The 27,876-nt window shown below is 39.5% G+C and overlaps 1 protein-coding gene across 1 annotated transcript; it reads right to left on the bottom strand.

Annotated features, from left to right (window-relative positions):
- Nucleotides 1-16,569: 16,569 nt before the first annotated feature.
- KRT222 (keratin 222) lies at nucleotides 16,570-23,808 on the bottom strand. The gene is made up of 6 exons (XM_004378080.1): nucleotides 23,706-23,808; nucleotides 20,492-20,620; nucleotides 19,522-19,742; nucleotides 17,880-17,956; nucleotides 17,352-17,487; nucleotides 16,570-16,936 (listed from the first exon to the last, which is right to left on the bottom strand). The coding sequence occupies exons 1-6, from the start codon at nucleotides 23,799-23,801 to the stop codon at nucleotides 16,708-16,710; spliced, it is 888 nt and encodes a 295-aa protein (XP_004378137.1). The 5' UTR covers nucleotides 23,802-23,808; the 3' UTR covers nucleotides 16,570-16,707.
- Between the last annotated feature and the right edge of the window lie 4,068 nt (nucleotides 23,809-27,876).

Here is a 27,876-nt window from a genome sequence, read left to right on the forward strand (position 1 = left end):
TTCCGCACTCGCACTTTCGACACTGCTTCTTAATTTATTTACAGACCTCGCTCACCTTTCTTTAGAGAGCTAAAGCTTCCGTAGTGGGTTTGGTGATGTTTAGAATAATTTATGATTTTTTAAGCGCCCCATAGTTCCTCAAAACTTCTCGAATTTGGGTACTTTCCCAGCCAGGCGCCGATTCGTCACTACGGAAAGGGCGGAGGTGGCCGGACCGCGGGATAGGTCTGGATTTCGCGGCTGGGAGGAATCAAAGCGTCTATAGCGTCGGGTGACGCGGCAGGCGGTGCGAAGCGGTACAGAGAGGCGGCGGGGAACGTGGCTTCAGGTTCCAGGCTCAGAGCCGGAAGATCGTGGGAACTGGGATCGGGCGTGAGGCCCCGGAACCGGGCTGGGCTCAGGTGGCTCTCGTTCCTTGGGCTTTTGTTTTCCCGGCTCATTGAGCTGGCGTATATACTTAAGCGAGCCGAGGATGGAGGCGTAGAGGCCTCGGTTAACTGAGTTTATGTCCTCACAGGCACTTCTCAGGATTTCCTGCCTTAACATCCGGTCATTAGCCTTAACGAGAAAGCAATACGTCTCATTTCCACGGAGTTTTTCAGTTTTTTTCTAAGCGCTTTTATGGTGTAATTGCTAGTTTTCTGAGACAAGACCCAGCGATGTTAAACCCCTTGCCCCAGGTTGTATTGCCGCGCAGCTCCCGGGGTACCACTGGTCTCCGCCGCAAGGCGTGCCTTGGCTCATTTGGTTCCCTCTACAGGGAACCGCTGCCCCTCACTTTAGCTTAGACTCATCTGTTCTTCCGAATTGACCACAAATGGCTGTTTGTGATGCCCTCCTGGGCTCTTCCCCAATAATCCTTACTCTGTACTCCCATGGCACTTTGATAATATCTTTACTGTAGTCCTGTACCTGACCCATTGTATCGGGTTGTGTTTGTTAACGCTAATACATTATGAGGGCCTTGAGAGTAAGGATTCAATCTTCTGCTTCGGTCATCTTTTTATTACCAGGGCAATATTGCTTGACCCATTATTAGGTGCATAAGAAATGTGTATTGAAGCAGGCTTCTGAACTAGTCCAGGGCTTTTCTCGCTAAATCATTATGAGTAAGTAGGTTTACCATGTGGAGTGAGTGGCCCTTTCCTTGGATATGGCTGATGTTGTAGGTCACTGTGGAGGAAGAAGGAACAAATGAGATCTCTAACTTGTAATTACTATGCTGACAACTAAATGACAATAGTGTTGACATTTAGAGTGACTGAAATTTTGAGCTGCCCTTGAGCCGTCCTAAGTGTGGTAGTAGGGAGTGGAGTATCTCTAGAAGGAGGCAAAGCCAATGTTTTTACACTCGTTAATGGAGATGAAGGAAATTGAAGAGCATATTGAAGGGGAAGATTAAAGGAAAGACCGCCAAAGGTTAACAGGCAGCCTGAGTGGTGCTTGAAATAATGTACATGAAATCGCAGTTTTAATATAAAAGTGTCAGAGACATGTAAGGGATTAAGATATAGGAAGGCCTCAGTAGGGATCCCCATACCTCTTTGGCTTTGTCAAGCAACTCTAGCCTGGTTTCTTCACTGCCTTGAGGGTTATGGTTGGGAATTGGGCAACTGTGTGCTAGAACACATGGTCTATTGGTCATCTCTAGGCAGTCCTCTGAAGAAAAGCCGCAGGTACAGGATATTAGGAAAAATCACATTGTAATGGGAGAGTTGTGGCACAAAAATGGTGAAAAGGGAAATGTGAAGCAGTGACATTGTCTGGTATGCCTTCTTACATCCTTCTAGTCTTTATTCAGATGCCAGCTTCTCAGAAGGTCTTTCCTGGCCTATTTAAATTTGCAACTTGTAGAACAAAATTGGAGGACTCACACTTCCTGATTTCAAAACTTACTACAAAGCCACAGTAATCAAAATGGTTTGGTACTGGCTTAAGGATAGACATACAGACCAATGGAATAGAATTGAGAGTCTAGAAAGAAACTCATACATCCATGACCAAATGATTTTTGACAGAATGCCAAGTCCATTTTTCAATGGAAAAAGAATAGTCTCCTCAACAAATGGATTTCCACAAGTAAAAGAATGACGTTGGACCCCTGTCTCTTACCATATACAAAAATTAACTCAAAAAAGGATCAATGACCAAAATATAAGTGCTACAACCATAGAACTCTTAGAAGAAAAATAGGGGTAAATCTTTAAGACCTTGTATTTGACAGTGAATTCTTAGATATGATACCAAAAGCATCAGCAATAAAAGAGTGAACTAGAAGAATAGATAAATTGGACTTCATCAAAATAAAAAAAAAATTTGTGCATCAAAAGACATCAAGAAAATGAAAAGACAACCTATAGAATGGGAAACATTTGGAAATCATATATCTGATAAGGGTTTAATATCCAGAATATATAAGGAACTGCAACTCAGCAATAAAAGGACATACAGTTCAATGAAAAAATGAGCAAAGGACTTGAACAGACATTTCGCCAAAGAAGATGCATAAGTGGCCTATAAGCACGTGAAAAGATAACGTCATTAGGGAATTGCAAATCAAAACCACAATGGGGTACCACTTCATATCCACTAGGATGGCTATTATAAAAAAAATCAGAAAATAACAAGTGTTGACAGAGATGTGGAGAAATTGGAACACTTGTCCATTGCTGGTTGTTGTGTTATTGTTAAGTGCTGTCGAGTCAGTTCCGACTTATAGTGACACTGTGTACAACAGAACGAAACACTGCCCGGTCCTGCGCCATCCTCAAAATCATTATTATGCTTGAGCCCATCCATTGCTGGTGGGAATGTGAAAAGCAGTCCCTGTGGAAAAGAATTTGGCAGGTCCTCAAAAAGGTAAACATAGAACTACCATGTGACCTGGCAATTCCATTCCTAGGTATATACCCAAAAGAATTGAAAGCAGGGACTCAGATACATGTACATCAGTGCTCATTGCAGCATTATTCACAGTAGCCAAAAGATAGAAACAACCCAAGTGTCCATCAATATGTGAATGGATAAACAAAGTGTGGTATATCCATACAATGGAACATAATTCATCCATAAAAAGGAATGAAACACTGATACATGAATGAACACTGAAAACATCATGCTTAGTGAAATCAACCAGACACCAAAGGACAGATATTATATATGATTCTACTTAAATGAAATATCTAGAGTAGGCAAATTAATAGAGACAGATAGTAGATTAGAAGAAGTAGGGGAAGGGAGAAGGGAGAGTTATTTCTTAAATGGTACAGAGTTTCTGTTTTGGGTGATGAAAAAGTTTTTGAAATAGTGATGGTTGCATAGCATTGTGAATGTAATTAATGTCAGTGGCTTGTACACTAAAAATGGTTAAAATGGCAAATTTTATGTTATATATATTTTACCACAATAAAAAGGAAACAAAAAAGCAACTTATTCCCCAGCCTCCTTAGTCCATATTCACCATCTTTGCTTTTTTTTTCCTACAGCACTTACTGCCTAACCTATATTTTTCATATATTTATTTTGTTATTTTTTTCATCCCATCAGAATGAAAGCTCCTGTTTTAGTCTGGGTTCTTTAGAGAAGCAAAACTAGTGAAGTGTATATACATAGAGAGAGGAGAGATCTATCTCAAGGAAACGGCTCACGCGGTTGTAGAGGCTAGCAAGTCCCAAGTCTGTGGGTCAGGTGTCATCCTGGAGGCTTCTCTTGACTCACATAGCTGCAGGGGCTGACAAAACCAAGATTGTCAGGTCAGTGGCAGGCTGCTGGCTCACGGGCTGCAGAGGCTGACAAATCCAAGATCAGCAGGCAATACTACAGGCCGCTGGCTTAAGTCCCAAGAACCAGAGGTCAGATGATGATGAGCTGGATGCAGGATCCAGAGAAAGCAAGCAAGCTTTGCCAGAACATCCGTATATATAGGCGATGCAGGCCACACCCCCGGGGAAATTCCCCTTACAACTGATTGGCTGATCACATCAGATCACATCAAGGAGGATGACTACATCATTACATAACTGCCAAACTACATCATTACATAACTGCCAAACCACTGAAAATCATGGCATAGCTGTGTTGACATACAACTGTAACCATCACATTCCACCCCTTGTCAACTTGGCACCTGTACAGATCTCCTTAAACCATACACAATCTCTAAATAAAGACAATTACAAAGTCATACTTGTGCCTAACACGACAAAACTAACGTGTACAACTGAAAATGCTCTAGCCCTTTTTATATCTTATATAAGTTAAGAAAAAAAAATTGATGGCACACATACAAGGAAGAAATATAACAATTACAATCCTCATTTCTGCAACTGGTCACATGGTCTTAATTGGTACTTAGAACCACCTTTTTCCACCATCCATTCCATATTCCCTTTATCCTAAGCAAGCACCTCAGCTGGTCATGGTTCTTTGCCTGGTGGGGTGACCCAAACCTTCATTCTGGAAGGGTCTGGGCCATTAGCAGTCATGTCGGAGTTGGGTTTCTGTAGTTTTCCATTGATTTTAATCACAGGGCATGATGGTACTAAAAGACGCTCTAAGGGATCTCCGGTATTCCGGACATAGTCTTTGCCTTCATTATGCAACAACAGTCTGATGTCTCCTTTGGTTGTCAGGATCAGTCACACCAGACAATATGGTAACTACTTTCTTTTCCTGTTGATCCAGAGGATGGAGGAGCCCAAAGTGGCCAGGTAACATTCTTAATTTATAGCTTAGTGACATCCATGTTGTGTCTCCAGTTGGGAGCATTCCTCCCTTTGGAACTGAGACCTCCAGACCCACAGAGCATAGTGGTGCACAAGGGGTAATAGTGAGCGGTGCCACTCCCGTTTCCACCCCTTGATTCCTGGAACTGTGAGTCCTGGCTGTGGGAGAAACAGCACCACATATTGGATGCTGGTTTAAAGTATATACAGCCTCGTGGAGAACATTGCCCTAACCCTGCAAAGTATTGCCACCTAGCTGGGGCCGTAATTGTGTCTTAAGGTGGCTATTCCATTGTTCTCTCAAGCCAGTTGCTTCAGGATGATGGGGAACGTGGTAAGACCAGTGAATGCAATGAGCATGAGCCCGTTGCCACACTTCATTTGCTGTGAAGTGAGTTCCTTGATCTGAGGCAATGCTGTTGTGGGATACCATGATGGTGGATAAGGCATCCTGTGAGTCCATGGATGGTAGTTTTGGCAGAAACATTGCATGCAGGAAAGGCATATCTATATCCAGAGTAAGTGTGTATCCCAATAAGAATGAAATGTTTCCCTTTCCATGATGGAAGCAGTCAAACGTAATCAACCTGCCACCAGGTTGTTGGCTGATTGCCTCGAGGAATGATGCCATATTGGGGACTCATTGTTGGTGTCTGCTGCTGGAAGATTGGGCACTCAGCAGTGGATGTAGCCAAGTCAGCCTTGGTGAGTGGAAGTCAATGTTGCTGAGCCCGTGCATAACCTCCATTCCTGTCACCATGGCCACTTTGTTCATGAGCCCAGTGGTCAAATGATGGGAGTGGCTGGGAAAAGAGGATGACTGGTTTCCACAGAATGCGTCATCCCATCCACTTGATTGTTAAAATCCTACTCTGCTGAGGTAGCCTTTTGGTAAGCATTCACATGAGACACGAATATCTTCACTTCTTTGGCCCAGTCAGAGAGGTCTATCCACATACTTTTCCCCTATACCTCCTTGTCACCAATTTTCCAATCATGTTCCTTCCAGTCCCTGACCATCCAGCCAAACCATTGGCCACAGCCCATGAATCAGTATAAAGTTGCACATCTGGTCATCTCTCTTTCAAAGCAAAGTGAACAACCAGGTACACTGCTTGAAGTTCTGCCTATTGGGAGGATTTCCCTTCACCACTGTCCTTTAGGGAGGTCCCAGAAAGGTGCTGCAGTGCTACCACTGTACACTTCAGAGTGATGCCTGCATATCACGCAGAACCATCTGTGAACCAGATATAAGTTTTCTCTTAGCTGATCACAGGGAACTCCCTATGAGGCCATAGGTGCAGACTGGGAGAAGGAAGGTAATGTGACAGGAGTAGGGACCATGAACATTTGGGCCACTTCCTTATGTAACTTACTTGTGCCTTCAGGTCCTGCTCGAGCCCAATCTTGTATATACCACTTCCATTTAATAATGGAGTGCTGCTGTGTATGTCCAACTTTATGACTCTGTGGGTCAGACAACACCCAGTTCATGATGGGCAGCTAAGGCCACATGGTGACTTTGTGGCCCATGTTTAAGCATTCAGTCTCTACTAAGACCCAGTAACAAGCCAAAAGCTGTTTCTCAAAAGGTGAGTAGTTATCTGCAGAGGATGGCAGGGCTTTCTCCAAAATTCTAAGGGTCTGCACTGTTATTCACCAATACAGGCCTGCCAAAGGCTCAAACAGCACCTCTGTTTGCCACTGACACTTCAAGCATCATTGGATCAGCTGGATCATATAGCCCAGGTGGCAGAGCAGCTTTTATGACAGCCTGGACCTGTTGCAGAGCCTTCTCTTGTTCTGGGCTCCACTCAAAACTAGCAGCTTTTTGAGTCACTTGTAAATAGGCTGGAGTAGCACACCCAAATGAGGGGTATGTTGCCTCCAAAACCCAGAGAGGCCCACAAGATGTTGTGCCTCTTTTTTAGTTGTGAGAGGGGCCAGATGTAACAACTTATCCTTCACTTTAGGAGTATCTCGACATGCCCCACACCACTGGACCCCTAGAAAGTTCACTGAGGTGGAAGGCGCCTGTATTTTTGTGGGATTAATTTCCCACCTTCTAGCATGCAAATGTTTTACCAATAAATCCAGAGTCATTGACACTTCTTCCTTACTGGGTCCAATCAGCATAATTGTTGTTAGGTGCCATGGTGTTGGTTCCAACTCATAGTGACCCTATGTACAACAGAACGAAACACTGCCCACTCCTGCACCATCCTCACAATTGTTATTATGCTTAAGCCCATTGTTGCAGCCATGGTGTCAGTCCATCTCATTGAGGGTCTTCCTGTTTTTCGCTGACCCTCTACTTTACCAAGCATGATGTCCTTCCCCAGGAACTGATCCCTCCTGAGAACATTCCAAAGTATGTGGGACGCAGTCTCGTCATCCTTCTAAGGAGCATTCTGGTTGTACTACTTCCGAGACAGATCCGTTCATTTTTTTGGTAGTCCGTGGTATATTCAGTATTCTTTGCCAACACCACAATTCAAAGGCGTCAATTCTTCTTCGGTATTCTTTATTATCATCCAGCTTTCACATGCATAGGAGGTGACTGAAAATACCATGGCTTGGGTCAGGCTCACCTTAGTCTTATCAGCATAATATCATCAATGTAATAGACCACTGTGATATGGAAGAGAAAGGCGATCAAAGTCCCTGTGGGCTAAATTGTGACATAGGGCTGGAGAGTTGATATACCCCTGAGGTAAGACAGTGAAACTGTATTGCTGGCCTTGCCAGCTGAAGGCAAACTGCCTCTGGTGTTCCTTCGAAACCATAATTGAGAATAAGGCACTGGTCAGGTCAATAGCTGCATACCAGTACCAGTAGATGTATTAATTTGCTCAAGTAATGAAACCACATCTGGAAGAGCAGCTGCAATTGAAGTCATCACCTGGTTAAGTTTATGATAATCCACTGTCATTCTCTAAGGCCCATCTGTTTTTTGAACAGGCCAAATAGGCGAGTTGAATGGGAATGTGGTGGGAATCACCACCCCTACATCCTTCACATCCTTGATGGTGGCAGTAATTCCCTTCAGGAATGTGTATTGCTTTTGGTTTGCTGTTTTCCTAGGTAGGGGCAGTTCTAATGGCTTCCACTTGGCTTTTCCTACCATAATAGCCTTTATTCTACTTGTCAGGGATCCAATGTGGGAGTTCTGCAGGTTGCTGACTATAGCTGTTCTAATTATGCATTCTTAGAACTGGGGAAATCACTACATGAGGGGTTTAGGACCCAGTGGACCCACTGTGAGACAAATCTGAACTAATACTCCATTAATAACCTGAACTCCATATGCCCCTACTCTGAATGGTGGGCCACAGTGATGTTTTGGGTCTCCTGGAATTTAGGTCTCCTGGAATCAAAGCCAGTATCCAATAATCCCCCAAAAGTCTGATTATTTCCTCTTCCCTAATGAACAGTCATTCTCATAAAAGGCCCTAGATCCCTTTGGGAAACACTGGGACAAAGATTAACATCACAAATTTTTGGAAGTTAGTGGTGTCCTTCCTCAAGGGGACCTGGTCTCCCCTTCCTTCAAGGAGTTGTGGGTCTGTAAACTGGCTCAATTCTGGGAATTGATTGAGGGGCTGGGACACTCTATTCTGGAAATTCGAGTTAGACTGCTGTTCACTTCACCTAGAAATCTTCCGCTTGTACAGATCAAGTAAATATTTAGTAGATTTCCAATCTATTTCACTCCTTGGGACACTGTGACTAATTAGCACACACTGTTTAAGTCCATACGAGTCAGACAGTTCTGATTAGTGCTTTGACCCTGCTGTCCATTATGGTAACCATACCCTTCTGTGTTTGTTGATTGAATGTCGCCACTTGTCCCCTACTACCACAGGGTCCTATCAGCCCAATTGTAGCTAGGTGTCTTAATTCAGTTAGGGCAGTCCCCACTGCCACATCTGACTTATATATAATAGCAATCACAGCAATTGTCAACGATGCTGGGGTTCCTTTCACAAATATGTTCCTCATCATTTTGGTAAAAGATGTGTCCTCTGGGCACTCCATGTGTCTGTGGGGTCTAACCTGATAAATCCACTCTAACATGCCAATTTCCCTAAGCCTGTGGATGCCTTTTTCTACAGTATACCAAGGCAGGTCTGGTACTTCAACTTGATTTAATGTAGGCTACCACATAATCCATGCTTCGGAAAACCAACCAAATAAACTATTAGATCCTTTCCTAACCTCTCGAGTTCAAACACTGAATAAAGAATCTGTGCTTAGTGGGCCCATATCAATAAACTCAGATTGCTCCAACTTTGTGTTCCTTGCACCATTATCCCACACCCTTAGTAACCATTCCCACACATATTCCCCAGGTTTCTGTTTATATGTATTAGTAAAGTCAAGCAGTTCTTACGGAGTGTATCATACTTTCTCCTGGATCTCACTTTGTACTTCACCTTTTGGGCCTTGCGGGGACTTAAGTCTAGAGGCAAAAATGGGTGTGGGGGGATGGGTCCTGGGAACATTCAGCAATATCTTATAAGTCATCTACCCTAACAATGCCCGAGGCAATGACTCAGACACCGCCCCAGGTGATATCTCAGACAAAGGCTCTTCAGACACAGATGGGTTAATCTCATCAGATGGGGGGTGGAAGGGATAATGGTTTTACTGGGGAGGGTGTCTTAGCAGACAAAGATGGAGTAATTTCTTCAGATGGGAGTAACAGGGCTGGTTCTGTTGGCAGGAGTGATTCAATGAAATTTAGGGTCTCAAAATCCCCAGCTTCCTGCTTATCTGTCCATATGTCCCCATCCCAAGATTCAGGATCCCATTTCTTCCCAATGAATGCCCTCACTTTAACTTTAGACACCATTCGAGTCTGGAAATTCAGTTGGCGTTGTAATTCACCTACTCTTAGAAAAAAATTCTGGGTCTGGTTTTTGGCGATATCAGCTCTGTTACCACAAGAAGTAGGGCTTTCAGGGCACAAGTGGCAACTTTCAGGTCTTTTATGCAGGCTTAAGCTGTGACTCTGAAGCCCTAAGCTCATCTATTTCTTTCACCACTTTGTCTAGTGAAAATAGGATCAATCAACTGTCTTCCCTATACTTCTCATTCTGACAAAATTGTAGAAAAGTATCCAATATTGCTTCTCACCAATATTTGATCTATCTGTGGTAATAATTTGCATATTCATGTTGCCACCTCATGCCCTCTTTACTATTGTAGGCAGAGTCATCAATGCCTTTAAGATTAGTCTGACTAGTAAACCATTTTAGAAAACTCATCTTTATGATTTTCTTTCTCCAGAACCTCTTTCAGTACCAAATGTCTTAGGCTGGATTCTCTAGAGAAGCAAAACCACTGAAGCATCTATACATATATAGAGAGATTTATCTCAAGGACATTTCTCATGTGGTTGTAGAGGCTGGCAAGTCCTAAGTCTGTGGGTCAGATGTCAGGCTGGAGGCTTCTCCTAACTCATGTAGCTGCAGGGGCTGACAAACCTAGGATCAGCAATCAACACGGCAGGCTGCTGGCTCAAGTCCCATGAACCAGAGGTCAGGTGATGATGAGCCGGATGCAGGATCCAGTGCAAGGAAGTGAGGTTTGTAAGAACATCCACATAATGTATTGGATGCAGGCCACACTCCTGAGGAAACTCCCCTTACAACTGGTTGGCTGATCACATCATGGAGGGTGACTACATCATTACATAACTGCCAAACCACATCATTACATAACTGCCAAACCACTGAGACATGGCATAGCCGTGTTGACACACAACCTTAACCATCACAGCTCCTTGAGGGTGGAGATTTTTTTTTTTGGATTTCATTTTTATTTATTTTTTATGCAAAAAATTTTTTTTATTGTACTTTAGGTGAGGTTACAGAACAAATAGTTTCTCATTAAACAGTTAGTACACATATTGTTTCATGACACTGGTTAACAACCCCACAACAGGTCAACACTCTCCCTTCTCAACCTTGGGTTCCCTATTAACAGCTTTCCTGTCCCCTCCTGCCTTCTAGTCCTTTTCCCCGGGCTGTTGTGCCCCATTAGTCTCGTTTTGTTTTATGGGCCTGTCTAGTCTTTGGCTGAAGGGTAAACTTTGGGAGTGACTTCATTATTAAGCTAAAAGGGTGTCCGGGGGCCATAATCTCAGTTTCTCCAGTCTGTCAGGCCAGTAAGTCTGGTCTTTTCAGTGAGTTAGAATTTTGTTCTACATTTTTCTCCAGCTCTGTCCGGAATCCTCTTTTGTGATCTCTGTCAGAGCAGTCAGTGGTGGTAGCCGGACACCATCTAGTTGTACTGGACTCAGTCTGGTGGAGGCCGTGGTAATTGTGGTCCATTTAGTCCTTTGGACTAATCTTTCCCTTGTATCTTTAGTTTTCCTTATTCTTCCTTGCTCCTGAAGGGGTGAGACAAGTGGAGTATCTTAGATGGCTGCTCACAGGCTTTTAAAGAGGGTGGAGATTTTTGACCAATTTTCTTTATGCTCAACTCTAACATCTGGAACAGTGCCTGGTATATTTAGGTACTCAAAATTTGTGGCATGAATGAATGAATGAATGGTTATATCATTCCCTCTTCCCACTTTGGTTCATTCTCTCCTGGAGATTTCCAAAGTTGTTAAAGGAAGAATATTGGTAAAATATAACAGAAAAAAAAAAAAAATCTCTTCCTTGTCCTGAAGAAATTAAGAGTGAAAAGTGAAATACCGAGCAGATGGACCCTTTCTACTGATTTTTTTTTTTTTCCAAAGCCATATTCAGGACACACAATCTTGCATGTACAAGGATATTTATGGTGACCATAGGACAGACTTTTGGAATTGTAATTATTCCTGGGAAATTTGGGATGCAGCATTAATATGACTATTGTTATGGATTGAATTGTGTCCCCCCAAAAATGTATGTCAACTTGGCTAGACCATGATTCCCACCGTTGTGTGGTTGTCCACCATTTTGTGATGTGATGTGATTATCGTATGTGTTGTAAATCCTAACCTCTGTGATGTCAATGAGGCAGGATTAGGGGCAGTTATGTTAATGAGACAGGACTCAATCTACAGGATTAGGTTGTATCTTGAGTCAATCTCTTTTGAGATATAAAAGAGAGAATCTAGCAGAGAGGAGAGGGACCTCATTACCACCAAGCAAGAAAAACCAGGAGCAGAGCGCGTCCTTTGGACCCAGGGTCGCTGGGCTGAGAAGCTCCTAGACCAGGGGAAAATTGATAACAAAGACCTTCCTCCAGAGCCAACAGAGAGAGAAAGCTTTTCCCTGGAGCTGGTGCCCCGAATTCGGACTTCCAACCTCCTAGACTGTGAAAGAATAAATTTCTGTTTTTTAAGTCATCGCTAGATAACTAAGACAACTGTTTAAACTATATGTAACTATAAAGATTGTTGAGAGCCCTCACTTGGGCCTAGTGGTAAAGCCCAGAGATAGTCTTATGCCAGTGTAGTTTATTTTTCTTTCTGGTAGCAAGATCCAGGGCCTTGGCCTACATTCTCCTCTGGCTCTACCCATACTTTCTTGGGGTTCTTCTTCCTCTAAGGCAAGAAAGCCAAAACTAGTAAGTGATTAAGATGGGATTCAAGTCCAGGTCTCTTTGAGTTCCTTCTATACACCATGGAAAGAAGCTGGTGAGAGAGAATTAGGGGTAGGGAGAGTCCTGTGACAGGGAAGGAAGAAGAAAAAGGAGAAAATGGAAGAGAACAAGAATATACCTTCAGTCTTTGGACATGTCGGAGTCCATGGATAAGCTCCAGGAGGTCAATGAACCCTTTAAAATTGTATATAACTTTTGTGTGCATTTTTCTGGATAGAGAATTGGTAGCTTCATCAGATTTTTTAAGAGGTCTGTGACTGAAGAAAGATTATGACCCAACCAGTGAGCAATTTGTAATGTGTTCTAACTATGCTTTTTTAATGGATTTTTCTTGCCTTAAAATAGGTAAAGGGAGGACATAGCTTTGCTTGAGCCAAATAGCCTATAAAAATGTCTGGTTATAGCAAATGGTGATATAGGCTAATTTTCTCAGCTGTTTTTGTGAAAGCAGAAGGAATTACACATATTTAGTTTTTATCATTAGAAATACTTGTGAAATATTGAAGTCCAGCAGATTTCATGGAGAGAGTGATTTACAATGTTTTGTTGAAGTTGACAAAGTATGATTTGCTTTTACAACCTTCTGCCTTGCCCCCAAAATTCCTTGAAGATTTGGGACATGAGTTTTAACACATGGTAAGGAAAAGGGAGAAAATTGTTTGAAAACAGAATGGTGCTCGAGAATCTGGGGTGTGGGTCTGTTATCCACAGACTACTGAGGGACTAGGGCTGGTGTTGGGAAACTACTGCTGGAGGCCAAATCCTGGTTACCTCCTGTTTTTATAAATAAAGTTTTATTAGGACACAGCCACTCCTATTTGTCTACATATTGTCTATGCCTGTTTTTGGCTAAGTGCAGAGCTGTATAGTCTCTACAGGGACGGTATGGCCTGCAAAATCTAAAATATTTACAGAAAACCCCTAGTCTAGGTCTAAGTATGTGAGAGATGCTGAGAATAGCTTGTACTAATTTGCACATATATCTTATTTCAGAACATTTATTTTTAGTATATCCAGGAACAGTGGCAATCTATGTGTATATGCTGGCCATAACTTGTAAACATAGAGCCAAATTCTGCCCTGTGCGCAAACTTTCCTTTGATTTCATGTGTTGATAATTTGAGTAACGTGTATATGTGTATTATTTATGCTCAAGTTTCATTTTGGTCCACATACCATAATATATTTCCGTTTGAAACTTTCAAATTAACTTAAGGATTTTTGACTTGAGAACATTTTTGTACTTTAAAAACTACCATGGAAGAACAGCTCAAATTGGGTAACTCACTGGGAAAAAAATTTTCTGGCAGTGATTGAAGAATAAAAAAACTATCTTTACCTGTTGTGTCTTGACCTATCACTTATATTGTCAGCTGTAATTGTCCTTATAAATTCTTCACTCTCAATGACAACTTCCATTCAAACAGTACTGTATATTTGAGTGGTGCTCTACAAAATACTTTCATATGTATATGCTTTACAAAATATTTTCAAACAACTGTGAGGTATGCAGGGTAGGAATTGTTATTAAGCATCACCTTTTCCTTTTGTTAGTTTCTTAGTGCCTCTATGACAAAAATACCACAAGTGGGTGGCTTTCATGAACAGAAATCTATTTCCTCACAGTTTAGGAGGCTAGAAGGCATTGGCTCTAGGGGAAGGCTCTCTGAAGATCTTTGCCTCTTTTAGCTTCTATTCCTTGATTCATTGGTGATCTTCATGTTGCATCCATCTTCCCCCATGTGTCTTTGCTTCTCTGTGCCTCATCTACTCTTTTTATGTCTCAAAAGTGATTGGCTTAAGATACACCCTATATTGATAGGGCCTCATTAACATAAGGAAGAAAATCCTATTCCCAAGTGGGATTACAAACACAGGTATAGGGGTTAGGATTTATAACACATATTTTGGGGGACATAATTCAATCCATAACATCTTTGTTTTCAAGTGTGAAAACTGAAGCATGGGGAATTTGTGATTCCCTCTGGTTACATGGTTAATTAGTGACAGAGCCACAGCTCCAATCCTACAATATTTGTAATTGGAATTAACTCCTTATTTTTTTACTTTGTTATGGAAGCATTTAAAATAGCTCAGAGAGCTCAAAGAATATTAATTTCTACTCATTTTTAAAATGAGGATAAAATTATGCACTTTGTAGGATTGTTGTAAGAATTGAGATTATGTAGGAGTCTGATGAGCTATGCCTAGAGCAGAGTAGGCTCTTTGAAAATAGTGGCTATTGCGATTATGTTTTCCCCAGGATTATGTGATTATTTTTATTTTTTATTAGAATAAAATATCAATATACCATTCTTCATTTTTGTTTTGCAAAAAAGTGTAAAAAATCTACTGTGGTTGCAAGTTTGTCCCTTCCCCCCACTGAGCTAATCATATTGAAGCAGTTAATTCTTTTGCTTAACCATGCACAGATATCCTTCAGTCAAAAGGACTGTGTATCAAACTCAAATACAATGCAGCTTTAGAGTTCATGTTTCAATTTTTTTTTATTGTAGTGCTATCATTTACTTTGGTAAATTCATACCCCAATTTAAAATGCTCCAAAGCAAATAAAACTTTGTTATAAATCCAAATATTTAAAATGTACAAGTTATACACACAATCGCTGCATAGTAGAATTACTATAACAAGCAGTTACATTCATGACGCCCAGTACTAAATTTTTAACACTGCATTAGATTACACTAGATATATTGCTTTATTATGATTACTGTTGCTTAGTACAGGAACTTTAGTACAATAGCTTATATGATTGCCTTTTTTAAAGCTTTAATAAAGTTAGTAGTATTTAACCACTGTTGAATAAAAACACTTGTATGTATAGGACATAGTTTAGGTCAGATGATTATGCAAGAATAAGCATTTAACATGCTGATGTATCCTTGATCAAACAAAATCATCCTCTTTCACTAAATATAGAATAAGCCAAGCTAAATGGAATCTGCAGTAATTGAAAATAAATTAATTTTTTATGTCCCTGTATTATGCTAAAGATTATTTAACATTATTTTCTTCTTCTTTTTTTTTTTTTTTCTGGTGAAATAAAAAATAAAGAGACATACTGTAAAGGCTCTACTAAAATGTCGACATAGCTGTAGCCCTTGGATGATAATTTTGCTGGAAAAAGTTATGGTGAGTTGTACTCAACCATTATTTCTGCTTAGAAAAAAATTAATAGCCTATAAATTCTAATGTTTTAAAACAAGTGCTTATTTTTTAAGGTCTTAAAATAAATATACCTGTGTTAAACAAATTAGATTGTTTTAAAAACTTTGCAGCAATACTCCACTTATTCACAAATATATTTTCTATCCATATTTATTACAATTTGAACAATTTAAAAAGGTAAAATCCTGCAGATGTTTGTAACTTAGACAGCAATACTGTGATCTTAGTTCACGTGACCGATGGAAAGAAATATTTCAATATGCATATAGTATCTTAGCTAAGGCTCATAGCAAGCACTCATATTACACATTTAACTTTATAGGTGGAAAAATGGGGATGGTGAGAGGTTGGGTAACTTTCTGTCCGAGTAATGTAGTAACTGCCTCTTCAATTTGCTTTTTCATGTTTTGTTTGTACAGCTGATCTTTTTTTTTTTTTTTTGTCAGTAGGGGAGCGTTCAACATTTAAAGTTCTTTGATTAAAGTAAGCTTTCTGGAAATCAGAAAGATAATGATTATAGACAATTTACAGATGTAGATTAACTGAATATTATTTAATTATCAAATTAGTCTTGGGCTATGTTCTATAGCTTGCTTAGAACTACACAAGGAAAATAACTCTTTAGGGGAGTCATTTTTCTAAGGGTTCAAATGATTGTCTCAAAAAAATCCTGGTGAAGTGAGTAGTGAGTCCTCTTTAAAAAATTTTTTTAATAACTCCTTTTTTTTTTAGTAGAAAATACTTTTTAGGTTTAATCAGTCGTGGAATAATGACTAACTCAGTATGACTCTCATAATAAATTCATATTTAAACAAACAATTACTTTTTCTTTAGAGTATTCAGCTGTTGAGTGAAATTACAAAGATTTAACTAAGCCAGTTTACTGCCAACAGTCCCTAATAAAATTTCAAGGAAAAAAGAAAAAGAATATTTGCAGAATAAAAATAGAAACCATACTGTATTCTTAATTTTATTTTTAAGCCTCCTCCTCCCCATAAAATAGATCCATAATTAGATTCAGAGAAACTTTGTCTCTTACTATTTTGCTTTTTTCCTGAAGAGAATCACACATTGATTATAACCTTTTCCATACGTACTTAGTAATTTACATTTAGGAATGGAGGGGCCCAGCATGGCCCACCTAGGTCCATCCTAATGACATTTTCAAATCATGTCAGATACTGTCTTTGGGTTAATTAGCTGCTGATGGAGGTTTGATAGAGGGGATACTGCACGATCTTCTCATGATAAGCCTGACTTCTATATCTGGTAGATTATCCTGCTTAGTCTGTAAACACCCTTCATCGGTGGCGGCTAAGTGAAGATCAAATCGAAGAGAAACAGATTTTTTCCTTAATCGAGGGTTATCTTTAAAGAAGGAACCTTCCCATTCTTTAATAACTTCATCAACTTTCTCTGTCCTGAAACGATAAAGTAAGCCTTTATATAAAATGTATGCCATATCTGTGAAAAATAAATCAAGAAACTGTATAATTTGTAGTTTGTGGAATTTATAATTTATATACTTAAAAATCATGAATATAATTTCTGTGGAATTTCTATGGAATTCTACGGAACTTCTATGGAATTCTCATGTTTTAGTTGTATTTTTTGGAAAAATGGTGAATTCATCTGATTTTTTGCTTATATTCCCATCTAATATACAGTCGTATATATCTTACAAAATGGCTGTCATGTCAGATTAAAATTCACCATATAGTAAAACTTTATGTTTAGAAACACTCAAACAAAGAAGATTAATTCCTGGGATTACTCAGTTGAAATGAGTTTATTTGCATATGTTTATTATTATTTCTTAGTCAGAATTTTACTTACTGTATAGTGCCATGAGCTTCAGTGCTCTCCTTCACAATATTTCCGTTTAATATCGCCTGTTTGGTTACGGTTTCCACGTTTTCAGTCTCACACTTTTGTGAGACTTTTGTTGAAAAAGATACTTCATTGATAATGGCTGCAAAAAGTTATGTATTAATTATTAAATTACAATATTCAGGTAGTGTTCACAGTTAATTTATGTGGCAAACTTTTTATTCAAATAGTGGTTGTTTTTGCTTCTTTGTTGTTGTTAGGTGCCTTCGAGTCAATTTCAACTCATAGCCACCCCGCGTGGCAGAGCAGAACTGTCTCATAGGGTTTTCTTGGCTGTAATCTTTATGGCAGCAGATCACCAGGTCTTTCTCCCGCTAAGCCACTGAGTGGGCTATAACCTTTCAGTTAGCAGCCAAGTGCTTAACCATTGGTGCCACCAGGGCTCCTTTGCTACTTTAGAGTATTTAATTTCATTATAATTCCTGTAAATGTAACTTAAGTTTTCAAGTTAGTTTACTTACATCAGAAACTCACCTGAAGGTAAAACAAAACCAACTCTACTTGTGGTAGGTTTTTGGTCTTTTTTCCCACCTTGGATAGAACCGTAATATCTGAAAATGCAAAGAATTATAGGAGCAACACTGTAATAGCAAATAGCCGAAACAACCTAAATGTCCACCACCAGAAGAATGGATAAATGGTAGTATGTTCTAGCCATTTTCATACAATGGAAATACTACTGAGAGGGAAAATAAATGAAATAAGGCTACACTGTATCTTTATGGATGAATCCTGCAGCATAACATTGAGTGCAAAAAAGGTAAGCTGCAGCTCATTTTATAAAGGTTAAAATAATATGCAAAACAATTCCGTTTTGTTTAGGGATACATACATTTTAGTATGAGACTGGTAAATATCCACTTCCTGAGCCAGGTTAGGGGAAGGGAGAATGAGATGCGGTGGGGCGGTTAGATGCCTGGGGGACTTCAACTACATTGGAAATGCTTTACTTCTCAAACTGGGAAAAGTAGATACATGAGTGTTCGTTATATTTTTCTTTATACCTTCTAGTACATCTTAAATATAGCACAATAAAATTCTAAAAATTGTATTATAGAAATATTAAAGGGTCAATTTGTCAACATCTTGAATGATTCGGAATTAAATAAAATTTGCAACCACTTATTTTGTTTAACACTTATATAGTACCTACCACATGCCAAGTACCGCTTTCAGCACTTCACAAACATTAACTCATTTAATCCTCACCTACCTCTATGAGGTAGGTAGTATTATTATTCCCATTTTGCAGTTGAGAAAACTGAGACACAGGTTAAATAACTTGCCCAAGGTCACTCAGCTAGTAAGTGGTATGTTTTCAAAGAATTAGTAACTGTCAAGAGTTTTATTATAGGCTGAAGTTGTTTCCTCTAGTTCTGTAGAGGACTCAGAATTCTGAAGCAAGCAAGAATGAGGATTTCTTTTTATGGGAACCTGGAGACTGGGAGGCTGTGCTATATTCAAAGCTTTACGAGCTTATAAATAACTGCAGATTATAAAACTGTTAATTAGAAAGAATTCCTCTTTTAATACCTTTCCTTACTCAGGACATCTGGGAATCTTTTGAATCATGTACTCAGAAAAATATTGCTTTCCATTGTTGTAATATAATCTGCTTTTTATATTCTTATCTTTATCTACATCATCATCATCATCATTATTTCGATGTTTGATATGGGTGTGTGTGTGGGGGTGGGTAGAGTATGGGATTGTGTGGTGATAATACGTGAATTTTCCAAACTTTCTTTGAGGTGATGCATACAAAGCACAGACTAATCCCAAAAGAGATGAGTGGCAAGGAAAGTAAGAAATTGAGAAAGGTCATTTTTGTAGTGATTGAGACTTGTTTGTATTTTGTTCTAGCTTGATGTGCTCCTTGTTGTAGCTAATGCCCTCAACTTTGGCAGTTTCATTCCTAACTTGGGAAGGCCAGAAATTGTTCTTTGCTCTTTCTTACCCTTTACGGGGCATACCAATCCTGTTTTATTATAGGAACTCAGTGAGTACGTCATGGTGATGATGGTTTTTAAGATTTAATTTCTCTGACTGCATCAACAGTGATTTAAATGGCTCAGTATTTCTGGCCGCTTGTCATTAACTATATAGAACCAGGTACCTGATTTCTTCCTTTTCTAGGAGGCGCCGGTAAGTTGCTATTTCTTGTTCTAGCCTCATCTTCGTGTTGAGAAGCGTCTCATGCTCTTGAAGCTGCTTTTCAATGCCCCGCCTTACTTCCTGTAGCTCTTTTTCTAGTCCTTCAATCACAGCTTCTAGGTCTTGCAGCTGCATCTGGTAATGCTGCTGACTGGCATGTAGGGAGTTTTCAAGGCCCCTTTCCTGTGTTATATAGACACTCATCAGTGAGTAAGTGAAAAAAAATGTGTCTGAAATCGGATTTGCATTCTCTTCACTCTCTTGGGTTCTCATCTTTTTTAAGAGGCCGTAATAATTGTCCCTTGCTTATGCAAGAGGTATTAAAGCTTTTTGTGCGCCTAAATTGAAAAAAAATTTCTATTTTATATACATAGAGTCGGAATTGACTCAAAGGCAACGGGTTTGTTTTAGAGAGCTTACTATTTCACAGGAATTCAGTTGTAATTCCTGGGGCAAAAATATCCTCTGCGGTGTGATTAACTCATTATCATTCTGATGTATCAAATTTCTTAAATATTAAAAATATAGACTATTGACTATCAAAGCCAGAGTAGACTGCTTATAAAAGGCACTTCAGGAAAGTGCTCAAATATTTTTCTGTTAGCAGTCTCCAGTGGCGTGCATAAGAGTTCCCACTGTTAATTCTTTGGATATCGACAAACAGCCTATTCTCCCACTTCAACAGTTAGAGAACCCCAGGGTGATAAACAAGTATTACTTCATTTTTATGGGCATGAACTAAACCTTGAGTGAACTGATAACAGCCACGGCCATGATGGGGGTGGAATAGTGGAACTAGGACCAGGAATAGAATCCAGTGGCCTTGATTTTCATTCTCTCACTGTAAAGTAATGGACATTCTTCCTTTCCCTCCCTTCATCAAGGAACATCTGGTGACTCAGTGGGCCAATTGCTTTTGAGAGCGTTCTCACCACAGCATGGAGAGATTCAATTTCCACTTGCAGGTGGTGCCATTGACGCCGGGCTTCCTTGAGTTCTGCTTGAGCTGCCTTTAAAGCCTCTTCATCTTTGTCCATTTTTTTGCTTATATCTTCTTCTAGCTATAGGAAAGCCAACAACAACAACAAAAACACAAAGAGCGCTCTTAAAAAAATGGGATGTTTAAAAACCATTATAGAAAAATAGTGTAGGAATCGAATCCTTTTTTTCCTTTAAATTGTTGAATTACAAATGTCTGTTCTAACACTTAGTTGCTAATTAAATACGCGAGCAAGTCAGATGCACTCTCTCGGCCTCAGTTTTCTCAGGGACTCGAAAGTCCCTTCCAACTATGACAACCTGTGAAATATGGAAAAATATATCTACTTTAAGGAAAAAAAAAAAAGTTTGCTGGTCCTAAATTTGTGATCTCTGATTCTAGGACCAGGTGTATGGATATGGAGCATTTACTGCTGGAAAATATGTTATTAATAATTTAAAGAATTAAGTTACCATAGGCATTAAAAAAAAAAACAACAAAATATCAAACCTGTTGCTGTTGAGTTGATTCCAACTCATAGTGACCCTATAGGACAGAGTAGAACTGCCCCATAGGGTTTCCAAGGAGTGGCTGGTGGATTCAAACTGACCTTTTGGTTAGAAGCCGAGCTCTTAACCACTGTGCCACCAGGGCTCCAGGGTCTAAATTGGACTTCTGTATTAAGAGTGCTCATTATTGATTTACCTTTTTCAAATTGGTCTTTTTAGAAGGCATGGGTATCTGGGTAGTAACAAAAAATAACATCTTTAAAAATTTTATTTTCTAAATGTCCTCATTAAATAACAAGTTGAATATTTTATATTCTGCTTTAAATATTGTTATGCCGATACTGGAATTAAATGGAAGTCTCTTTTGGCAGAACTCTCAACATTTGACCGCAAGTGGAAGCAACGCATGGATTGACTGTAGCATTTTGAAGCCAAAAATTACAACTTTTTAATGTCCTTATTAAAATATATTTTATAATTAAAAAATTAGTTTGGTAATACAATGGGTTTTCTTTTTTTTTTTTTTTAAGGAAACATTTGAGTAAATGAAAGTCTGAACAAAATTTAGGGCAAGGTGTTAGAGAACAAAATTCATGTTTCTTTTGGTTTGTTATGTCACTTTTTCTTAGTATTAACTTGGCAGAGTGATGTAGCCTTACATGCTAGAGCAACTACAAAAGAGAATGTAAAAATTTTTGGACATACGAGAGCATAAAAATGCCAGTATCTATGGGTTTTTGGATTTTGAGTATGGAACTGGCAGCTAAGCTTGTGTGGTAGCTAGGTTCCAAAGATGGCCACCAATGAACCACACCTTTCAATATTCATGTCCTTGTGTGGGCCCCTTCCGCATTGAATCTGGGCTGACCTTGTGTCTTGCTTTAATCAATAGAATGTGGCAGGAGTGATGCCATGCCAGTTCCAGGCGTAAGCCTTAAGAAGCTCTGACAGCTTCCACTTCTGTGCTCTGGGAGCCCTGGGCCACCATGTAAGAAGTCTGGATACCCTGTTGGAGAGATTGTGTAGCGAGGCCACATGGAGAGAGACAGAAACAGGCCCAGTTGTCCCAGCTGAGCCAGTCTTCCAGCAAGCCCCTGCCAAGGTGCCAGACACATGAGTGAGCCACCGTGGACATTCCAGCCCAGTTGTGCCTCAAGATAATTACAGTCCCAGCCAACATCATATGAAGCAGAAGAATCACCCTACTGAGCCCAGACAACTCACAGAATCGTGAGAGAGAATACAATGGTTGTTGTTTTAATCCATTAAGTTTTGGGGTGGTTTGTTACACAACAATAGGTAACTAAAACAGTTTATGCTTCTTTATTTCCTGATAATTAATCAGGATTTCTTGAATTTATTCCAGCTGACTTTCGGAATTTAAAAAAAATTAACACAGTTTTTTAGTTTAAAAGTCTAAACAAAATGTATCGTAATCCTGCGTTTTCATTTGAATTTACTCATTTTAGCACTGTGACTTGTAAACTATTATTTGCAAAATAAAATGTTTATTTGCTTTATCATCTTCAGAAATCGTCCATTTTTTCCTTCCTTTTGTAAAAGGCGTGTGAACTATTCCAATACCTAATGCAAATATACAAGTGTCTTTGCTTAATCTAGAATACTGACTATTGTTTATGAAGACCGAACATCTTACCCAGATATAAAATTTATAGTGTTACTAAAAATGAATTGCTAATGGAATAAAGGCCTGTGAGTTCCTAGCAGTATATATATTTTTTCTCATTTGGAAATGTTCTTAAGTAAATTCTTTGCTGTAACTGGGTGCTTGTAATAGAACTTGAACTCAGATTTGATAGGTAAACTAAAAACAAAACAAAACAAAAATCAGCTACATTTCTGAATCTTTGTTTCTAAAATATTTATTTATAAATTTGTTGAAAGACTTGAGACCTTAATTGCTAAAGGTGATTGTCACTTTAAAACTAAGTAAGCCTATGAATTAAGATTTAGCCCTTATTTAAGTTATCTCTCTTTTTAAAAATATGTAAATATTTCATCCTTTGTGTTAGAAATAAACATTTCTCATCTCATAATAAGCAAAAATCTGTAATCAATCTGGGGAGTTTTGATTGTCATAATTTAGATCATTGTTTCTGAATGCCATTTCACATACCGAGATGATTTCTATTTATAACAATCTGATATAAAACTGAGCTCATTAATAAATGATGACAGAGACTGTTCGGAAATATTTTACCTAGTTTTATCTCCAGAGAGTGTGCAAGCTAATAAATCTCCCTATAAAGCTTGTCATTTTAAATATGCTATCTAAATGAGCTCCATAAATAACCCCACAGTATCTTTGAAGGGTATTTGAAATGCTTTCTTCCTGAAGGATACTTAAAGAGGATTAGAGTGCACCATTTTCTTGTATGTTTTGTTAACGATAGTGGCATCATAATTTGCATAAAAATCAAATTCATCAACCAACATTTATTTAATGGCCGTTTAACAGTATAATCAGAACATTTCCCCCTGTAGTCTCAGCCACATTGCTATAAAACCTAAATTCTTTCCCCAGTATACGCTGCATTGAAAAGGAAATACTGTACCTCAGAGAGGCTGGGACAGGAATTGGATAGACATGGATTGTCTCCTTATCCTGGAAGGTGCCTGTCTGTATGAAATCATTACCTGGATCCTTGTTGAGAGCATGGTCTCTATCTGATTTCTGGTGAGGAGCTTTTCATAGTTTGCCCTGATCTCATTGAGTAGCTGGGACAGTTCCATTCTTTTCCCATCCTCCACCTTGGCTAACTGAACCTTATGGGTAGGATGAGTCGCTGCGGCAGAGCCTGCTCTGCCTGCGTAGAGAGCACAGACAGAGCCCTGTGGAGCCTTAAAGATGCAGAGCCCCTTTTTCAGAGGCTCAGGCATTCCCGTTTTTCTAATCAATTATGCAAATATATAGTAAACCCTTTGCTCCTCTTGCTGGGATAGTAAAGTGTCAGACTTTCCGTGATGGAAAAGGGAAAACCTTCTCAGTATTCCTGAATTGATTCCCTGTAAAGCTGAGCATTTTAGGAAAAAAAAAAAAGTCAATGCATTTTTTGGAAAGGAAATGGGACATAAAAAGGAAAGAGCAAAGAAAGAAGATTGTAATTAGTTTTCCCAAGATATTGCATGGAAATAAATCTGGGTCCCAAACATGACAGCTAAAATTTTCTTTTACTGTGTTTCTTACTATTTGGATTATTTAAATAGAAACATTATAAATCTTAAATATTCTGACAGTTAATGGGAAAAGCTACCATCAGATTAAACAAATAATCATCATTAGCCAAGGGCTGATAGACCATATTTCTCTCAAATGCATACTGTGTGCTTCAGGACAGACTGCTGGCCTGATGACAGGGTTTGATGTATTGAGGTGAATTCCTAACGGCATATTACAGATGAAGCTATAGCTTCGAGATAAGTGCTAACAGAGTATGGTAGCTGTGAGTTAACATTTCCAACATATTAAAAAGTTGAAGAAATAGAACCAGACGGTCCCTGGGCAGGGTGTATTCATTGAGGTACGATTTACAGTGGGGTTGCTCATTCATTAGTAAACATAGTTAATGACAACTCATACCTGTAAGATTTACATTGTGCGGCTCTTCTAACTCTAAGAAACAACTTTTGTGTCTAGCATTTATTTGATCTTCATAATCCCTTTCATTTTGTGACCCGTAAAGATGAGAAGACTAAGGCCAGAGAGGCTAAGGTGTCTTGCCCAAGGTCATGGGGTGGCATAATGGCATCATTGGGACTGGAATTTTGATTGTTGTGCTATATTCGATATATTGCCTGTCAGCCTCTGCATTATATCCCTCTCCAGCTAAATTCCTCGTTTATTATGGCCAGCTAGTAGCTAAATGGAACTGAAATGTTTTTGAGAATGGATCTATTATTATCTGTATAGTGGCTTGGCTGACGTTTTTCCTAGAGTGCAGTTCTGGGAATAATGAGTCCTTGGCTCTAGAACTGTCATAGGGCCTTTGCTTGTGCATTATGCTCTTTTAATTTCTGAATTGACTCATGGCAGTCAGGTCAATCTATACTGGGTATTCCCACCATCCCCTCCAAACAAAACTGGCCTGCCCACAGCCCCTGCTCAGAGGAGAGGTTCCATCTAGGTCATTCCCTGTACTCTGTTCAAGCAGACTCAACCCTTCCCAGCTCTTACCCCACCCTGCAGCTACAATTGATTAGTTGACACTGGACTTAGGAGCAGCCAATCCATAGACTGGGCAGAGACTTATGATGCAAAAAGCTAGAACTAAAAAGAGTCACTGATGCTTATCTAGACCAAACAGATTCTCTTTCTTGGTAGTTGGGACCGAAAAATATGAAGAGAATCAGGCACATGGTAGTGGAAGGGGAAGCAAGAAAGCAAAGAATTATGCTAGTCTTTCCCTAAAATACAGAGAGCTGAACTAGGCTCAATAGAGGGCTGGTCCTGGCAATCTGCATTTCAAACAGGTAACCCTCCTGCTCCCCCCACCCCCATATTTCTTATGCACTCTAAAGCTCTCCAATAGATAATGGGAGCCGGAAATGCAAATGCCATATAATTTTAAAGTAGCCTTATGTAGTAAGCCTTTCTAGTCAAAACATCTAAACAAAAACAGGTAAAATTAATTTTAATAATATATTTTATTTAACCTGATAGCTTCTTATCAATGGGAAGTACAACACTTGGTACATATGTTGTTATAATACCAAAAAAACTAAACCCATTGCCATCGAGTTGATTCCAACTTATAGTGACCCTATAGGGCAAAGTAGAACTGCCCCATAGGGTTTCCAAGGAGCAGCTGGTGGATTCAAACTGCTGACCTTCTGGTTAGCAGCTGAGATCTTAACCACTGTACAGCTAGGTCTCCCGTGTTATAATAACCAAAAAACCCATTGCTCTGCAGTCAATTCCAACTCATAGCAACCGTATAAGGCAGGGTAGAACTGCCGCATAGGGTTTCCAAGGAGTGCCTGGTGGATTATGAACTTTAGACCCTTTGGTTAGCAGCCAAACTCTTAACCACTACACCACCAGGGTTTCCTGTGTTACAATAGAGGTCTTTAAATCCTTGCTCCTCAAAATAGGAGCTTGTTAGTAATGCAGAATCTCAGTCCCTATCCCAGACCTACTAGATCAGAATCTGCATTTTAACAAGATCCAGGTGACTTGCATGCCCTGAAAGTTTGAAAAGCACCACTTAAAATCACTGATTCTTCAACTTGGCTGCACACTGAAATCACTTGGGGGAATTTTAAAAAACCATAACGCCAGAGCTACTGACTTAGTTGGTCCAGGATGTGGCCTAGGCAACAAAATTAAAAAACAAATAAGCAAAAATCTAATATGCAGCAAAGTTTGAGAACTACTGTTATAAAATACGTTTCTTTTCACTCATTTTCCTCTCTTTCTTCATCCAGAGGAAATGAGTTGTTAATTATAGATGTCTGAAATGACCCTGCATCACACCCTGGCAAGTCCTAGTATTCATGATGTAGTTGGTACAATTCTGAGTTCATAAACTGTATTTGCTTTATTTTTCTGTAACAAATTAAGTTTTATTTTGAGCTCCCATTCTGCAGAGGTTATGTGTTAAATCACCTGGACTTCCCACCTTTTCTCCAAAACATTGCATCTAGGTTTTGAGGGAGCTTATGTAGCTGTGACTAGGGGAACATACTGGCCCTGATGTCATTTGTCCCAGCCTGTGTTTACTAAGACAGTCAGTGTTCTTCCCACCTGTCCCACTTGTATCCAGCTGCTCTCTCCCATACTTCCTCCCATGCTTGAGGGTTTGGGAATTATTCTGATACTTCAGTGTGCCAGTGGCATGGAAATATCAGGCGGACTGTGGCTCCATCTGCCCAGACACACTGGAGTCATAACCTATTTGGCTCTTGTCTCTTTCCTGGGGCTAACAATTTAGGAAGCAGGGCAGAGTGCTCCTAAGCAGTCACATCCCCCAAACTTCCCTTAAGTTTTGCTGCTTTGCAGGGGCTCTGTCTCAGAAGCAGAGCCTGGGGCCCCTTGTTGTGATACCTAGCTATGCCCTGTCTCCCTTCACCCTTCAGTCCAGGGGACTCTCTTCTATTCCCAAGGGTGGGATAGACACCCTGCTCTTAACAGTAGAAGATATGCTCCAAGACCCATCTGCCTTGTTCATTGCTGTATGAACTTCCTGGCACAGTTCCTGGCACAGAGAAGGCAGGCAATAAATATGCATAGAATGAATGATGTTTCTTTTGAACATTATGTCTGGGTCCCATGTCCTCTTCATTCTAAGTCCAAGGCCTGGGGGATCCCCTTGCTTTTGTTTAGTCCGCTCCTAAGGCAGTGAGCATTGAAGAACCTATTTACTTGAAGGAGGTGGGGGAAGTGAACTACCAGGAGAAAGAAGACAGATAAGTAGCTCAGAAACATTACATCCCCCAAGTACTTAGTGTTTACAAATCCACAAAAATCAGACACACACCCATTCTCTATCTTGGTGGATTTTTAATGAGTGGCATGCTGGAACTTTGCCATTAAACTTTGGGAGGGGTATATCATCTCTTCTAAACCGCTTGTATTTACCACACTCAAGAAATGGATTTTTTTTTTTTTTTTTTTTTTTTTGCCTGAAGAGGGAAAGAAAAACATTGAAAGTAATGGATTTATTTATTTTTATGTAATGCATTTGGACTCATATATTTTACCCTTGAAAGTACCTAATCTTCTCATATACAAGGATCACAAATCTTAGTCCATTTAATATTTTGCCTTTCCTACACATAAATGTTGTGATAAATTTTTATTCTAAAAAGC

The sequence above is a fragment of the Trichechus manatus genome, unplaced genomic scaffold (genome assembly GCF_000243295.1).
Source record: "Trichechus manatus latirostris isolate Lorelei unplaced genomic scaffold, TriManLat1.0 scaffold00054, whole genome shotgun sequence".
Taxonomy (NCBI): Eukaryota; Metazoa; Chordata; class Mammalia; order Sirenia; family Trichechidae; genus Trichechus; species Trichechus manatus.

What these genes read in the sequence shown, in the direction of transcription:
- KRT222 (XM_004378080.1), bottom strand. Translation starts at nt 23,801, where the DNA reads ATGGAACTGTCCCAGCTACTCAATGAGATCAGGGCAAACTATGAAAAG. An exon ending in TTGAATCTCTCCATGCTGTG is followed by an intron (nt 19,743 to 20,491) that starts GTGAGAACGCTC and finishes TATATAACACAG; the next exon opens with GAAAGGGGCCTTGAAAACTC. An exon ending in GAAGCTCATGGCACTATACA is followed by an intron (nt 16,937 to 17,351) that starts GTAAGTAAAATT and finishes TTATCGTTTCAG; the next exon opens with GACAGAGAAAGTTGATGAAG.